The sequence below is a fragment of the Diorhabda carinulata genome, chromosome X (assembly GCF_026250575.1).
Source record: "Diorhabda carinulata isolate Delta chromosome X, icDioCari1.1, whole genome shotgun sequence".
Taxonomy (NCBI): Eukaryota; Metazoa; Arthropoda; class Insecta; order Coleoptera; family Chrysomelidae; genus Diorhabda; species Diorhabda carinulata.
Window position 1 is genome coordinate 27040745 of NC_079472.1, and position 19275 is coordinate 27060019.

At 31.2% G+C, this 19275-nt stretch overlaps 1 protein-coding gene across 1 annotated transcript; it reads right to left on the bottom strand.

Moving 5' to 3' along the window:
- Positions 1-1165: 1165 nt before the first annotated feature.
- Positions 1166-18857, bottom strand: LOC130901231 (ATP-binding cassette sub-family C member 4-like). The gene is made up of 19 exons (XM_057812440.1): positions 18774-18857; positions 16421-16531; positions 15834-15968; positions 15493-15691; positions 14641-14863; positions 13417-13573; positions 12598-12810; positions 10548-10713; positions 10186-10406; positions 9677-9992; positions 9491-9622; positions 9088-9266; positions 8165-8514; positions 6736-6963; positions 6418-6648; positions 3659-3951; positions 2662-2907; positions 2074-2234; positions 1166-1470 (listed from the first exon to the last, which is right to left on the bottom strand). The coding sequence occupies exons 1-19, from the start codon at positions 18842-18844 to the stop codon at positions 1179-1181; spliced, it is 3924 nt and encodes a 1307-aa protein (XP_057668423.1). The 5' UTR covers positions 18845-18857; the 3' UTR covers positions 1166-1178.
- Between the last annotated feature and the right edge of the window lie 418 nt (positions 18858-19275).

The window sequence follows — 19275 nt, forward strand, 5'->3', positions numbered from 1 at the left end:
AAAATGTTTGTGATCTTTTTGCCAGAAATGCCATAAGAACTTCTTCATTTATATTCCTTTTAAATTCATCAATAACTTTTTTCTCAGCATTAATTTTCAAATTTTCCTGATAACTTAACATGCATTAATTTTCCTGTCCCAGATGCCCAATTTCCGATTTAAAAAAAAAATTGTTTGCCTTTTTTACCAAATCCAAAAGTTGTTTCAGATTAATTTATATTCTGTTTTTGGTGACGATGAAAATAAAAAATGGTAGATTTCTATTTCCTTATTGGATTATAGGTAATGGTTCGCATAGAAAATACTGTTAAAAGTAATTCATCACAAAAGAATTTTTATCATTGTTATACTACACAAAAGCGTATTTCACTACAAAAAGTGAATTATTCTTCACAGAATGATTAAAGTATGATTCAATAAAAAAGTTTGCAATAAACGGGAATTCTACTAATTCAATTCAAACGATTCGCTTGAACTTGGAAATTTAATAAATTCAATGAATACCTAATACTAATCGATAACCACTAAAAATCCTATATGGAATTTCCAAAATATCAATATAATACTATAACTCTATTTAAACAGCTCAGTCCAAGATTATATTGTTGATGAAAATACGGGATATTCCATAAAAACCTAAAGCGAGGTGTGGGAGTAGTGTATTTATTTTCTTAAAATAACAGAATCAGCATAAGATATTCTGGTTTAACGTCAAGAAAAATAGTAAACTAAAACTATGATCAGTTCGTGATAAACACGTGAACACCCCGGGCGAAAAAGGTGTATATTATCGTACTGCAGTGAGATTGTTTATATATATATATATATATATATATACTTATATACTTATATACTTAGGTAATAAAACTGTCTGTCCGTTTATTACGCTGAATAAGATATTTATATAAGTATCAAATACCTTGACTTTACTTAATTGATTGTTATAGTTACAAGGTTTGTTATATTTTAGCATGTGTTTGTTAATCAACTCGAATTATACGTTTTTTATCGTTACCTAACATTAACAATACTATTTTTAACGACGTCCTGGTTCAAAAACCTGGTCCAATATCTTTTAAAAATTATACTTTTTTATCTAGTAATACATTTTCAGACAATAACTCAAAATATGACTTGTGAAATGGGAAATAAAACTTAGTCAATCTGTAATAAATTTTTTATTTTGGGGAGAATTTGAATTCTATGCCAAGGTTTCTGAGATCAAAATAATCTTTGGCAAGTTTTCTTAATGTCGCTTCCTTAGCTGGTCCAGCTTCTTTAACAATCTTGGAAAAATTACTTTCTTGATTCTGAAGTAGCTCGTTAGCATGGGCGTATCCTACTTCATTCCCTTCGTCGAGTACTAAAATTCTACTAGTATCCATAACTGATGATAAATTATTAGCTAAGGTTATCACTGTGCAATTTCGGAATTTTTCTTTGATAATTTTCTGCATCAAGCTGTAAGTACTGGAAAAAACGATTGTCATTTATTATATATACTGTTCTTAATAGATATAGATAGAGAGGATGGAAATAGAAGCATATTATAGAAAATAAGAACTAAGGCAAAAAAAACACATTATATTTTTTTGCGAAATTAATTTACCATATGTTTATATTTTCATCAGGTTTAAAAACTATTTTTCATAATAAAGTCAATTTTCAAATAACCAGTTAGTTTTTTAAGTTTTTAAATTATAAGTTGGGAAAAATACTTCTTAGTCTCATTATTATACTCAAAAGGAGAATAGTATGTAGGACAGTCGCACTATTCATATTTTTTCTCTTATTTAACTAATTTCTACAGCTTTATTGTGCTTCCTATTGATGAGATCTCATTTCTAACGACTGAATGTATCATTAGAGACCACTAGGGAGACTACCAAATAGATGGTATAAAAGCTGAAGATCAGCGGCTCAAGAAGAGCTCTGGAAGATATTAAATATTCGGAATTAAAGAGAACAAGGTACTATTAAAATCAAAAAAGATAAATGAACGATTCAGCTTTTGAATAAAAAACTTATTGTAATATTCTTATAATCGAACAGTTTTATTTTATATATACTCACTTTGGATCAAGATTATTTGGACTAGTGTCTATTATGACAACTTTTGTATTCCTAAGTATAGCTCTTGCTAAACAAAGTAACTGTCTTTGACCGTAACTGAAATTGAATCCTCCATCTACAATTGGTTGAGATAGACTTTGAATACTAGTTTTCATTCCAACCTACAATAAAAATAAGGAAGCTAACGTGAGGACATGCACATATAGTTTCATTATTTGAAGATACTGATTATCTATTGCATAGAGAGAAAGGAAGTGATTTGGATTTGTTTTCGTTTGAAATCGCCCTGATATAGGAACGTGTTTCTCTGCATCACTTGATGATGTATATCGCGGATGAAAATGTAGGAATTTATTGGAAGATAACTCGTTAAAACAAAGCATAATTAAGAGGAATAGAGTAGGTATATGGGTGTTACAGCTGCATCTGCATTATCTCCTTTTGTGTACCATTTAGTTGATGTACGATTTCACTAGGTTACCTCAGAAAACCAGTAACACCCAGGAATTGTCGGGTGGGTCTTGAGATATAGATTTCACCTAATGGCGTTAGGGATAGCGTCGAGGAATTGTTTTTAAGTAAGCGTACCTCTTCCAATACCCTCCATAACATGTCGTCACTGGCACACTCCAGTGGATCCAAATTGAATCTCACTGATGACGAGAATAATATAGGCTCTTGTGTTATTATAGTAACTGACGACCTCAATTTATTCAAACTTATTTGACTCGTATCAATATCATCGAGTATTATTAGACCCTCTACTTTAACTAAACGATAAAGACAATTCACTAGAGCCCATTTTTCTTCAGAGTTTCGGCTGACAACTGCAATCTAAAAAAATTTTAAAATTTAAATAGAAATAAAACGTAATATGCTTACTATCAGAACACTTAACACAAACACTGCTGGTCTTGACCTAACCTGGCCTTGGAATCAACCAAAAAAGAGGTGATTCGTTTCGAGGAGCAGATTGAGACCACGGAATCGGATCACTTATCCAAATTTCAACGCAGTTCCACTCGTGAACCAAGTTCTTTTGTTAAGATTAGGAGCGTTTTCGTAGGAGGATTGTAAACCTTAAAGTGTACTATCTCTAATATATTGGAATTAATCAGGTAAGAATTGCGGTGTGCTTAATTTTGGGCTTTGAAAAACATTAGAATCATCAAATACTGAAAATATTCCTGAATTGCCGTGCTTGATTACCTAGGATATTCTGTTAACTTCTTAATTTTCAATCCTTAATGGGCACTTTTTCTACAGTTACTTCTTAAATCACTAGATAATCTGCTATCTTCTTGTTGTCATTCCATGTTCCCATCGGTCGTAGGCCACCTCCCATTTCTATTTGTTCTATTCTATTCATTTACCTACAGTTTATCGATGGATCCGAACGTATATATTGAGAGGCTATCTAGAAATTTTCGTGTCGGTACTTTGCCATTGTCTACCAATCAGGTGGCACGGTAAATGTTATCCGGACACCTGGATCCAGTCTCAGAACATAAACTAAATGACTGTCAAACTGAATCAAGTCTGAGAAGAATGAAAAAGTAGATAGAATCGAAATAAAACAACTTACTTTTTCTACGGGTTTGACTGCAATATTTAGATTCTTAAGACGAGAGCCACGACCATCATTTTCTTTAATATAAACGTTTTTGCAAACTATTTTTCCACAATAAGGCCAACTCTTCGGAATTAAAGTAGCTTCATCAACTTTCTCGGTTATCAACTTTGTATACATCAGATTTCTTTCAAGAGAGGGAAGTTTACTTAATACTTCAATAGTTTCTCTGATTCCTACATGTAGTAACTCTGTTAATATTATCGCCTGCGTGATTGGTAATCCTATATAACCACTGTGAGAGTTATCTACGGAAATATATTAAATTTAATAGTTGTTGAAATGTCTGGTTTAAGTACTGACAAATCGATTAATGCGAATAAGAACTTATCTGAATCTTCAATCGTACGCATATTTGAACAAAAAATTTAACATTTCTTGATAAGTCATCCAGCAAAATTTTTATAATTATTTTAATTGAAAGCATAAAGATACTATTAAAGGCATTTACTCAGTCTCACGTAATCGGCAAATGGAAACCCATTTATGGTTTTTGTAAATTTTTTACCGTCGTTAATTTGAAAGTAATTTTTACGGAAATAAAATACATTTTAAATAAACGAATAGATAATCACCAAAGTACACAACGCCTACGCAAAATCGGTCTATTTTTTATTATATTTCAAAAAGATTATTTCATTTAATATTGTAAATCCAAATAAGTTGAATTTGACTAAAAGACTTAAATTTCGAATAATTGAAAGTCTTGCGAATGATGAATTCTGGAAACATTGTGCAAATTCTTTTTGTTTTCAATTGTTTCTTTCATTAACATTTCCTTAATATGAAATTTCATATATATCATTTTATGCTCTCTCATTTTTTCTCCATTTTTGTAGGTATGTTCTTCGTCTTTCATATAATTCTTTTGTCTCATTAGCTTCTCTCCACGTATCAACTTTTCATATACACTGACCAAATTTCTTAATAATGATTTACGTCACAAGACTGGAAAATAATGTTCAGCGAATGTAGAGAAACCGCTTCCAGGACGAATTGTAGGAATTTCGTTATGACCTACAATACACTAATTGTCGAGCACGAAATATCTTTTTTGAGACCAATTTATTAAGTGTTACTTCATTTATCATTTTACTATTATCACTGCATGAATAGAACAAGTACGATCCTCTAACATTCTATTCCCAACTTTGCTGCTTTTGTTTGTTGGTGAAGTGAAGTAAATCAGCAATCCCTCTATCCAATTTTGGGTACGAGGGTTGCTACAAATATTTATAATTGAATGTAGGTTTATTGTTTTTCAAAATATTCTCCGTTAAGATCAATACACTTTTGCATACGTTTAAGCCGATTGAGGTACCTTCAAAACATGTGATTTAAACGCATCAACCGCTTCTTCAGGTGAAGAAAAACGTTCACCTCTCAAATTATTTTGTTCTTCGGAAATAAGAAGAAAAATTATGCCTTTCCTGCGACTAGTTTCCCTAATTTTTTCGAAAACTTCTTGCAAACAAATGCTAGTGTACCATTCAAAAATGATCGTTCCACATTGCTCTAATGGAACAGTGGCGACATGTCCAGATATTCCGAAAATACAGGTGACCATTTGCTTCGAAGTGCTTCGTGCGTGAACAAATTTTGTAGGATTTGATTCGTCTTGAATAACCCATACAGTTGTTTAGTTTCGGGTTCTTACGCATAGATCTAGCATTCATCGTCTGTCATCATCTTTCAAAACACCGCGATTAAATTTTTTCAGCATTTCTTTACACCAATCGGCATGACCATTTTTAAAAACGATTGTCAAATTATGCGGTATCCAAAGTGAACAAACCTTTTTGACTGTTAAATAATCATGTAATATTGAATGTTTCAAATGTCACATGCAATATCAGTTCACGCCCAGCATCGATGTTTTCTGGCATAACAGCCGATTTTGGACGAACTCCACGAAATTCATCCTGTAGCAAAGTGCGATTTAATACCATTTTTTGATCAAGTTGAATATTTCAAGTATCTGTAAACAACTCAAATAGCACTCGTATGACAACATGTTCTGAATACGCTCACCATTAAAAATGTCAAACTTTATGATGGCAATCTTAAAACTTGAGTAACAACCCTCGTACTTAAACACCCTAAATTTTTTTGAATGAATGTATTTTTGATCCTGATATTTTATTTTAAATAACAAAGTTCACTTTGTCCACAATAACTGATTTAAATAAGTAGTAATTTCCAGATGAAAATTCAATATTTTTCAAACAAATTCATAATTTCGAGGCTTGATATTATTCTTTTTACATTTGACAGTTGATATGTATACGATATGTTCAGACTCAATTTTACGTAGACACCTTTCTTTTTTAGGATACACAGGTAATTCTGAAAACGTATTTCTAATAGTACAACAATAAGCTCTAGATATCCACTAAAATTTAGCTTTGTGAGAATTTTTGTTAACTTTCTTTCTTTTTAGCGGACAATAAGTGAAATAGCTGTAGCGTAAATAATTGCTACTAGACAAAATCGTTCACTATTTTAATGCAAGCTTAAATCGTTTTATGCATTAATCTATTCTCCGTCTCAACCTTTTCGTTTGCTTGATTTTCGTGTGTATGAGTCATTTGTAATTGTTATTTTTCCGTTTTCCAAGATTCATAACTGATTATTAGTAAATATCATCTGTGTTTTCTCAACTATATTTCCAAATATAGATAAATATACATCTAATTATATCGCATTTCACTTACCCATTCCAACTGAAATATTGAAAAATGTAACAACTGCTAAGAACAACACGGTAAAAAAATCCAAATAGAAACAAATATATTCACTCGTCATTAGAATTAAAGAATAAACGCTGGTGTGTTGATCAAGGAAACTCTCAAAAACCTCTGTAATGAATTGTTCTGCTCCAGCACTTCGAATATTGGAAACTCCATAAAAGGACTTGGCCAAAAAATACTCTATGGCCACTTGTGCTGGAAACAAAAATACAGAAGTCTCAATTATTTAATGTTCGATAATTTTAATTTTACGCAGATGTATCATAGCCAAATTGAACTTACAGTTATTTTCAAGCCTCTGTAAACCTCGATTTGTGACGAGAAAACATGAAGCCAAAAGATAGCCTAATATCGTAATGAGTATAATTGGTAGAATCATTATTGGTATAGCATATGCTATTAGCAGAAAAGCACCAAATACTGCAGCAAACATTTGTAGAGTTATAAAAACTTTGGGCGATAACTCGTTTATAACGTTCAAATCCTTGGAGAATCTCTGCAAAATTTTACCTGCAACATATCCAAAACAACAGAATCTATGTTTTTCTAAATTTGAGTCTAAAATAGTACTTTTAACTGTTACTTATCTAAAAAATTTATCATAATTTTCACTCCTCCATATAGATAGTGATAATGTCTGTAATGATTTGATGGTAGTGAAATTATTTCAATCAGTAATATTTCTATTTCTACGTCTATCTCGTTGAAAGAGTTTTCTTGCGATACTATTATCTTCAAGAAAGTTAATTTGGGAATTATTTATTAGAGTGAGGAATACCCAAAAATAAAACTAGAATTTTCGAAAAATAGATTGAGCTATACTTATTTGTTTGTAAATTCTTATAACACTACAAATAATTTGATTGATTAAGTACTGTTACATATTTGAAATTTCTATTTTGATTTTATTCTTATTTTTACAGGGTGCACTCTGGTGGCACTTAAATTGCAAATTATGATTGCCTAACCTAACCTCATTGATAACACATTATAATGTGAAGACTTCTTACTTTTACTTTGTGATATTTCTGTCAAAAAATTTTTCTCCCACTGTTTTGAGTTGCTTGTCGACTTAACGTAGGTGGATACATATTAAAAAAAGGGTAAACTGTGCTAAATTGGTTTAGACTAGGCCGTACTTGTTTATTCTAGAGTGTGCGTATTTATATCAAAATCAATTAGTTTAGCCTAGGAAAAACTAGATTGTCTTGAAATCGGAATTTGCCGGTAACATATATAATATATAATGCTAAATATATTATTGAAGTAGTATGTATGAATTCATATAATGTATCCAGTAGTTGATCGATTTATTATAATGTCTAGTATAGTATGTAGATATAATGAGGCAAACCCATAAATATTCGTCACACCAGCTCAAACAGAAATATTCCTCACTTTCCGAATAGTTCTTATATAATTTTCAACAAGAGATCGAAAGATAGCGAGACGTATAAAGGTGAAGCAAGATTAAAGAAGATCAAGAGAGATATATGGAGAGAGGTGGAATTTACTTTCTGCTTTTTTTCTTAACAATATTTAGACAGCGACAGTTCTCAGTCTCTCCTTCAAGTTAGCAATCTATTAAATAAATTTATTCACTAATATATATTTACCTTGATTACTCATATCGAATAAAACCCCTTACTTCCCTACTTAAGTAAATTGAGTATTTCAGGTAAGGAGAATGAAACAAATGTTTATTAATTACCTGTAGGAAAATTTTCGAAAAACTTTATAGGAGAGAACAATATGTTTTCAAACATTTTACGGTGCAATCCTCTTGATGCCTTCATACAGAGTGTATGAAACAGAAGAGTCTTTACAGCAGAGAAAATGATGCAAATAGAAATGAACCCCGCATAAAAGCAAATGTAGAAATCATCACGGCTACTTTCCAGTATTGTTGTCTCAAACTTAATATCTGATTTTTCTTGATTCAAGGAAATTCCATGAAATATATCATGAACAAGTTTATGATATAATATACTTATTGTTGAAGATTCATTTAACTGAACATAATTGTTCATGTTCAATGTTTCATTGATCGAATGATTCATCCTACAAATTATGAGAGTTTATTAGATTCAGTTTCTATGGAAAAGCTGAAAAAAATTCTGTTAATTTAATCATCGGTAATTGTTTTTATCGCCAACACAGTATGGCAATGAAAATAATTCTAGAAATATCAAGTAATTTTATTCACAGTTTATTGCTTTAGAAATGGTATCGAAAGCGCAATATCCTGCACATACTTTTTCGGATATATACCTTGTACTCCATAACTAAATTGAAATTTGACAAAAATTTAAATGACATGAAAATTGAGACATTATAAAATCAGTATTTTCTATGGCTGGTCTTCTAAGTTATTTAGAATTAAAATAAAGATAACGAATTTTTTCCGAAAACTTTTGTTACATACGGTATGAAAAGTATTTATTGTGTGTTGCTCGAAGCGATCAATGTTGATACTGTTGGCGCTGAGATATATCTCTCGAATTTGAGGTCCTATTGCAGACACTATTCAACAGGTTCAGTGTCTGCTGTGACTCTTATTTTTATATATAAATAGGTCGTATAAGATTTTTCCTTAAATTAACGTGTATGTGATCTTCATATTTCCATACTCACCATTCTAGAAGCAATAGATCAGCAATATTCGCAGTCAATTGTGTGATTATAATAAAAACAATCACAATTTCAAATATGAACTTTTTTTCTGATGTTCTTAAAAAATCTACAATAGTTTTATAGCATTTTCGTTTATGTTCGATATTCGTGAATTCTTCTTCCTTTTCGTGCATATTCAACTGTAATGTAGGATAATATATTAATACAAAAGCTGAAATTTATTTAATAATAAGATGATATCATTCATATGCATCGTCATTATATTGATTGTAATAAAGATAATGGTCGTATGGACAGAGAACTTAAAATGCACACAAAGAAATCTGCTATATAAAAATAAAGATCTATCGTTTAAACTGATGGGATAATATATCTGTTAAAATGCCTAATCATGGAAACTTGCCTCAGTTTTTTCTAAAAATTGTTTCCAGCCTGGAGAAGTGCAATGATTTTCCTCTTTGCTTACTTCTGAATTCAAAAAGTCGAAATTTTCTTCCTTCAAATCATCCCCTTCTATTTTTTTACATATATTGCCCTAAAATTGAATAAACTATTATAAAATGTCCTGTCAACCATGACCAGAGCTTACGTTATCAAAAACAACAACAAGACTTGCTTCTCTTGCCAAATATAAGTTTCTTGTAACAAATATTCTGGTTTTATTTTTTAAATATTCATTGAAACACTCTAAAAATATGAACTTTTCAGTTTCGGAATCTATCGAAACACAACAATCATCAAAAATATAGATATCAGCATCTCTATAAATTGTTCTTGCTATATTAATTTTTTCTTTGAGAATAGAATTTTCGGAGACTCTCCTCTCCGAAGTTAACGTTCTATCTCCTAGTGGCAACTTTTGATATTCAACATCCAAATCACAAATCCGAGTAACTTCACGATATCTGCAAAATATGGAACTGAGATTAGATACTATTGTGCATGATAAAGTACAGATTAATTTGATAAAAAGTTTCATATGATTATCTGACATATCGTGACCCATTCATCAATATTCAGTAAAAGAATTATACAAACATTTCAATAGACATATTCTAAACATAATTATCCATTATCTTGATATAATTATTTATTTACTTGTGCCTGTTATATGGAAGACCAAAAAGTATGTTGTTTTTGACTGTCGATTGAAATAACCATGGTTTCTGACTTGCATATGAAATGGATCCAACAACTTCAACTCTCCCACACTGTGGGGTAATTTCTTTTAGAACAAGAGACAAAAAGGATGTTTTTCCAGAACTTGGTGGCCCTACAATGCAACAGAGACTTCCATTTCTAATCTTCAAACTGAGATCCTATAAAAGAATTTCATTATAGTAGCACTAATAAATTGATATAAGTATTGAATATCAAGCTAGACCTCATCCAATATCACCAAAAGCTCATGAATTTTGGAGTACACAAATTCACAATAACGCCATTGAAAACAAACTCACTTGTAATACAGTTTGCTTCGCCCATTTGGCACTAACGTCTTTAACATATACAGTTCCTGGTTTTCTACTTCCCTTGATACGGCTAATTATTTTCAATTGCTCTTCTTTCTCTTCTAAAGTTAGGAACGTTTCTATCCGTTCAATAGATGATTTGAAAGTGATATATCTATAAAAACATAAAAGAAAGAAATTTGTCCAAGAAATATATATGATACACTAGTTGGACATTAGAGTCCTTATCAATGTTAGAGTCGATGGTTTCACACTATATCTTGCCCTGCTTCTGACACACTTACAAAAAATGGTAATGGTAACATTTTTTTCAATAAAGTCTCTATTAAAGGGGGGTAAGGTTTTAAATTTTTTTCTAAATGAAGAATATGTCCCAAATATTGTGTACAAATTTTAAGTTAATCCAAATAAAGCTAACGGAGTTATAACGTTTTAAATGACCGACTTTGATACCTCATTTTTATACCTGCCCGGTAGCCGCTCGTTACCCCTAGTAGAAAGCAGCTTTCACCGTATGTGTATTGCTGGCATTGATTATTCTATCTAAGTATAAAAATTCATATTCTTTTATTAACGGTTGATTTCGATTTTTTTTTTTTTAAATTGAACATTACTTCTTACGTAAATCAACAAGTAATCAGGAAAAGTTTGTTTTCATTTTTATTTTTTTTTTTATTTTTTAATAACAAATTAAACGCGATTTTTTCAGTTGAATCGCGTTTTTCACTTCCAAGTGCTGCTAAAAATATGAAAGCAACTATTCCGGATTACTTGGAAAAATGCATCACTTTAAAAATGCACATCAATTCTTTTGTTTCAAATGGTCCGGTAGGGACTTCACCGCAAAACGACTTCTTCTAAGGCGAAACCACTTTTTTTAAGGCGCTTCTAGAGATTCACCATCTAATTAAATATAATAAAATTATATTACTTACCTCGCCGCAAGGAAAGCATACAAATATACTTTTTCACTCTTAAAATCTCCCCCCTCCCTCAAAGTAAACACAATTATCCAATCGATATTTTAGTATTTCTAATATGTCTCGAAATAAAGATTATGCAACCTATATAAACCACTCATGTAACGCAAATTATCCGAAGAAAAAATCACCCGCAAGTTTTGAAACAGTTGGTAATCGATATGGGCTAAATCTAGAAAATAAGAGCGACGCCACCCTTAAATAATAAGTTCTAACTAAATAACAGACTAAATAGTGGTGCATGCGATTTGCCTTGGAAATATAAATTTGTACACGATAATATTTTAAGGTATTTCGAGGTCGGTTCAAATGAACAACAAAGTCTTTAACGGTTGTAACGCACATTTTGTGATGATAATCCAACACAAGTAACTGTGTTTCGCTGGTATAGTGACTTTATAAGAGGGCCGATATCGCTTGGTGATAAAGAACGTGGTGGTAAATTTTGTTTTTCTGTTCTTTCAGTTGGAAATATTAAGAAAAGAAGACATATGAACGGAGAAAATCTAAGATGCACATACCTACTGATTGAGGCAAATCTTGAAGTTGCATCCGCAATAGTAGATTCAATTTTACGTGATGATTTTAATGCGAAAAAAAAATTTACGTGATTTTCTCATCCACTATATCCAGTTGGGGAAACCTCGATTACAGAAGTACTTGAAATAACTTTCCTTAAAAGGCTTGTAGCCTTCGTCTACGTAAGAATATATATTAAGGATGCTAAAATAATTTGGAGGGGCTTCGGTATTAGCTGGGGACATTACCTTGATGACAGAGTCTAAGTACTTCAATATTCTGTTAACCCCAAGAAAGAAATCAACTATTTTATGTTTTTGGACCACTTAAACTCCTTTCAGAAGAGCAATATTCTTCCGGTGAGACGGCTTCAATTTTTTTCAAGTTGATACCAATGTAACAGCTCATGAAATTGTTATAAGAATTTATAATTCCTCAATCTTTTCATCTCTCAGAATACAATACCTATTACTATAATAAGAATATTTAGGAATATTTCCAAACATAAATTGAAGATATACAAATCAATCGGAACTTACCTTTCAATGGCTTCTGGTAAAAAATATATTGTATATTGTAGTATACTGAAAAATATTAATACCACAACAAATACAGCATGACTTTCTATTTTATTTCCTAATAGAACATTAGTAGTTAAAGTCAGAAAAACTGCTATTACTTCTGAGCAGAATAATGTTGATGTTGAAAAGCATCGTAGATACGCTAACTTTGAAAGTATTTGTAATTCGCAACTAAAAACAAAAACAAAGAGGATTGGAAATTGAATTGAAGAAAGAATAATGGTCAGCTTATAATTATCAAAGACTTAAGACAGAGAAGTACTCAGAATATCTTTATTAAGTGGTAAAAAAAGTGAAAGAAAGTTAATCAGATATGAATAGGATACAAAAATATGGAAATTATTTGGATATCTCTAATAGCTTTTTTGCAGACCATTTAGTACTATTAGCTAATAACAAAAAGGAGTTGAGCCAAGATATAATAATATGGGAGCAGATATTAAAGCTAAGAAACATAAATATAAATATGGAAAATATGAGAATAATGATATTGGGGTTCGAAGAAACCTTAAAATTAAAATAAAAGAAATACATTTAAAACAAATAGCGTTGAATATTTTGTTCATGAAATACAAATCGATGTAAACCAAGATATACAGGTAAATGAATAGTTATTACATCTTGCTTTGATTGAAATTTCCTCTGGCAAAAAACAATTTTAGAGAATCTAAAAATGAATGTAGTCTATGAAAATTTGTGTTTTACAATCATTTTTTCATGATCTTTTTGCGAATGGAGTTATTGACTGCTTATTTATTTTAGTAACAATATACTCACTCCCTAATTTTACTCATTATTTTTTCAAACGGTATTTCCCATGCATACATTTTGATAATTCGAATTCCATATATAATCTCTCCCATATGCTTAACTCTTTCCCCTGATATGATTGATAACTGATTTTTTATATCTTGTTGAAGAGTTGAAACGTAGCCTGTAACCCAAACAATTGTGTCTTCATCAATCAACATTTGCTAACACAGTCAAAAATTTTACGTAACCTTGGGATGTATTTAAAACGATAAACTTATATACTACGGGGACCCAATAATAACCGAAATAGGATTACGTGTGCCTAGATTTTGTATTACGCCAGTGCAGTGCCTTTTGTGATCAAACTGGCTTGTTCTCTTCATTCACAGTGATGTTTTTGCCAGTGCCACTAATTTCTTTATTTAGTTTTATATGATGTAAAGTAACAACGTGCTACTGTGAACTTTTGTTTTTTACTAGCCAAAATTCTGCTGAAACTGATTCAATATTGGAAGCAGCTTACAAAAAATGACGCCGTGAGATAAATTAAAAGGTACGATTGGTTTGCAAATAGCAGCATGTCGATTGATGACGACCCTTTTTGTAGAAGAGGGAAGATTCAGGAATGATTTGGGTTGCTGTGGAATTCAATCTGTAAGCTATGGCCGACAATAAATAGAGGATATTAATTTGGAAATAACATCTTGTAACCGATCCATTCTATGAAAGATCATTACTGATAATGAGTGATGGTGCTATGGTTATGACCCATAATCAAAGCAACATCACTGTATCCAAAAAGATTTGCTTTGTGACTGAGCCTATGTGACTTATACTTATTTCCACATATCAAAAGAGGTTTAAAAGGACATCGATTTCATAATATTGAAGAGTGGAAGCACTGCTGAAACAAATGTATAAGTTGTAATAAAGAATATCAGTTTTTATGAAAAACTTGGAATCAAATATACTTTTGGGTCTTTTGGGTATTAATCTATTATTATGCTAATACAAAATTCGAAAACATCAAAACATAGCATTGTTTCCGGCTATTCAAAGTATGCGGAAATTGTAAATGGAGATCGTCGCTGAAATCTTGATCGACAAGATTATTATTGTAGCTAAATTATTGAAATGCTCAAATTTAAATAATTATTCAATATTAATATCACTTTTCCAATACACTGATACAGTTAGAGTTTCCTAATAACTATTTTTTTATATCAAAATAATATTCAGCCACTGTACCTTCTGATAAAGACACAAAAACTATGAAAATCAATCCTGTTGAGGCTGCTACGCCGATTGAGTTAAATAAGATGTAAGCCGAGCTTATGATATGAATAGGTGTTATATATAAATAATGTAAATATGGAACCACATCCTCAATGTGTTTGACATCTTCTGTTAGAAGTTTTGCTAATTTTCCTGGAGATGTCCTGTTCAATGAACATTGGCTTAATCGCATGACCTGAAAATTACAATTAACAGCTTACTACAGCGTTGGAAGAAAATATTTGTAATTTGTTGATAAATTTTTTTTCAAATAATTATTTACACTTTGTGACGTATCACAGTGTATTTTTTTTTAATTTAATAGCAAATTACAATCAACTCAAAAAAATACAGAGTAATAAGTAAATGATATGGTTTCTTGCTAAATGACTTAAAGCGGGCACCATCCACTGATGGGTCTACGTAGATCACTCTATAAGGTCTTCTGGCCAGCGTCTTTTCAATCTTCTCTATTTCATTGAATCAGTGTAAAGCTTGGATGTTAGTGGATTTTGATGGTTTTCGTTGCAGTTTTTGTTTCTTATCGCTGATGACTGAATATCTTCTTTGATTTTAGATTGAAAAGTTTGCGGTATCTTGGTGTTCGATGGTTTACTGCAATCCCATAGCTCTATGCCATATGTCCATATTGGTTTTAGGATGATTTTGTACATAAGTACATATTTTCCACAATGTATGACAAAAGTTTTGAGTAAAGCATGGGCGGGTGAGGAGTAGGAATATTAAAAGTTTGTGAAGAGGCGAGATCTAATTGGCTATTAGAGAATTGGGAAAAAAGTTCTTAGGTAGGATTATAACTCTTACCTTTCTCTGTATTATTGATGACAATGATATCCTTACTCTCATTCCAATCATCGAACATCCGACAAATGTATGATGGTAAATAAAATTGTTAATTATGGCTAAAATAACTAAACCAATACCTAAATACCACCCAACTGCTTGATCTGTTGTTACTTCAAAGTATTTTATATATTCTGCTAACAATATTGGATAAAGAATTCTAAAAATAAAATCATAATTTGAATTAGATAATTTTTATTGGAATAAATAATATGTGATTGTAAAAAAAGATACAAGAGTAAAAATATGAACTACGAAATGATGGAAACATCTCATTACGCTGAGCTATTTTTAGTAAATACCTAATAACAACACTCTGTAACAACAAACATATTCCATGTAATGAAAATCGTTGTCCATGTGTAAATAATAAAGCCTTAGTCACACTTGGAGATCTGTATTTGATTCTCGCCGATTTAACCTCATGGTACCAGTTCCTAAAAAATTATTTTGAGTAATATAATTCACATAACATAGAGCAAAATCTCGTGAAATGATTCCTGGAAGGAAATAGTTTGTGTGCTCATTTAAGAAAATTTGAAAAATACGTACAAACCATGATACTACTACCACTATGGCTAACCAGGAGCTTCGATATTTACCTACAGACTACCTAAATTGAAATTGGTTCATCTATTGATAATTTTTTTTGTATTTATTAAACTCTTTGAAACCAAATATCAAAGTGGATTTGTAACTCCTCTTGAGAATTTTCTAGTTCGATTAAATGAAGCTTATAAAAATGAAAATCAAGTATTTCATTTCGAATATTTGATATCCATAGAGAAATTTGTCACATGATAGTCGTTTTGGTTATTTTTTTCTAATTTTTAGGAAATTACCTTCGTGTACTTCTCATAGTAGTTTCTACGTTCATCATTTTACTCACCTTTCAAATTCTTCAGTTACATGTGCTGCTGATTCTTCCTCAACAGTATCGTAAATATCGCGAATGTGTAAAGTATGACTAGATGCATACTTTATAAAAGGCAATACCCACCTGAAATATAGGAATAAGAGTTTAATTAATGAATTTGTAGCTTTTGTATTGATTATGGTAATACTTCCTCAATATGTACAAACAATCTCTTCAAAAGTAAATGAATTAAAACATAGACTGTTTAGAAAGGAGCTGTCTTTCTTATCAGTACCATTCAAAATTCTTGTAATTTCTCACAACAGAAGATGGAATCCTCCATACTTTTTTCAAAGCATTGGCTTCTATGTGTATGAAAATTCTTGTGAAATTCTCAAAGTAAATTTTCTAACAAACATTCCTCTTATTCTACACGTCAAGCCCATATATTATTACCTTTAATCTCTCTCTCTCTCTCTCTCTCTCTCTCTCTCTCTCTCTCTCTCTGTATGCTCGTATCCTCAGTCATGAGTGTCATATTTGGAATGACTCTCCTAGGCGATCGATATCTACTTCTTTTTCCCATATACTTCTCATATCACTATAAGCCTTCCTATAATGCCATCTTGTCCTCTATTCTAGCTACGTGTCCAAAATATTGCAACCCTTCCATCATGCATAATGATGATAGTCTGGTAGTTACACTCAAATCTTTTACTATCGATTGATTAGTTCTCTTCGCCGTTTAAGGAATTCTAAACAATCTCCTGTAGCACAATATTTCAAATGATTGAATATATTTACGCTCCTCAACTCTAAGTGTCGGCAATTCTGAGCCGTTTGTAAATATTGAGAAGACTACTATTCGGACCAGATTCATTTGATTATTTTTTTGCTCTGTTTACTATAGAACCAAACTATCCACTTTCCAGCTCTTTCTGTTAATGAGGACCGCCATTTTTTCCTCTTTTGCACCAAATATGGTGGTTTCATCAGGATAGCGCAAGTTGCTTATACGATCTTCCCCAACAAAAATTCCACCCTTCAATTCATCTAGAGATTTCTCAATATGGCTTCGTCGTATATTTTAACAAACAGTAAGGTCTCTCGATTCATCAAACCTTGTATTTTGACTTCAGCAGTACTTCCCAACTACTTATTACAATATAGATATAGTTTAATTGATTTCTGGATAATCTTATAAAAGCTTTGGTATAAAAATCGTGTGCATTATAGGTACCCCTGCTAGGTACTACAGACAATTTATTGATTGGATGGGGGAAAATTAATTTGTGATATGGTCTGTTTTCGAAAGATTCCTGATCTAGGAACAAAGTATCTCTTGTTGAGCTAGTGCTGGGATAATTTAGTGTAGAACGTGCCCACTGAGCTTTGTTAAAAATAAATTTATGAAATTCAAAGGATGATAAATAACAACACAACAAAACGGCTCGGCAGTTAAAAGAAATGTTAGGATGTATTGACTAAAAACGAGATCACCAGATTAGATGAAAAACTATGAGAAGTGGTGGGACTCGGATTCACATAATGGCGATAGGGAAGTCGATAAGAGATGTTAGGTAATTTTCAAGTTCTTGATAGGCTGATGCTAGTGGCAGAAGGGAAGTATGGAAGTTTTCCCTCAGTTTTTGAGAAAATGGGCCATTTAATACTAGTCTTTGGAGTGATAAGGGTGTTTTTATTAAGTATATTATTTATAAAAATAAAATATCGTTCTTATGGGTCATTTAGAAGGCTATCACTTATATTAGAGTGTCTGACGAATGAGTTGGAGTTTGCTTGATAAGATCAACCCGCAGCCGTACTATGTTACAATTGCTTACACAGTTTAATATATGTGCATTATAGAAAATATACTTTGCTGTGAAGTTTTTTTTATAATTCTAGCCGCCACTTCTCTATATGACTCTGTAGGATAGGACAATAGAAAACAATAATTCTATCAAGATATCACAGCTGCTGAACTGAACTTAAATACCTCAAAAACTCCAAGCAAAACGGCTCTTAGCAACTGCTCTTATTTTTTGTGAATTTATATTTAAGCACAAAATACTGTGAAACCAATTTGTAGTTTACGAAAAAATTGGGTTGATTTTAGATTGTTTTTGAGAGCTGCAGTAGTTCTTAACTAACAGATCGTTTAGGTGCTACAAAAATTACAGTAACCATTTTAAAATACTTTGATCGCAAATTTCGTATCTGTGTGAACTACCATCGACTAAAATTAGAAACTAAAAATTACGTTCTATTTTCGTATCAAACAAACGGCCTACTCTTGTTTTTGTAATTTACAATATTACGAACCAAAATTTAACTAAAAAACACAATTCCTCAATTTTCGTATAAAATATAATGATTAACTCACCAAAAGAATAATTTTGAAAATACATTAGCACTTATTTCCGGTGAAATATTTGGTAAGCGAGCGGGCTCCATCTTTATCGAAGTTATATTTAAAGAAATATTTCATTGTTACACAATACGAAATAGAAAAAGAATTAATTGACATCGTTCTATCTTTATTTTTAATTGCTTCGATAAAAAATACACTGCGCTCCTGAGCAGTTATGTTGTTAAAAAAATAATTATAATGCATATTAAAGTATATGTATTAATAGTTCTCATAAGATGCTGTTGGATTATTGATGTTCAACCCTTCAGATAAAATCGAATCCATCAAGATTATTGAGGTTTTCTTGGATTTAAAAAAATAAAACAAAATAACGCTTATTCGTTTAATCTTACAGTCTAAAAGCTGTCAATGTGACACGTCGTTAATCGTAAAAAGAGTTAGGGATCAATAAATACGTTGATGAGATTAATAAAACATGAAGTACCTCAATGAAAAATGTGTAGCGAAATCAAAG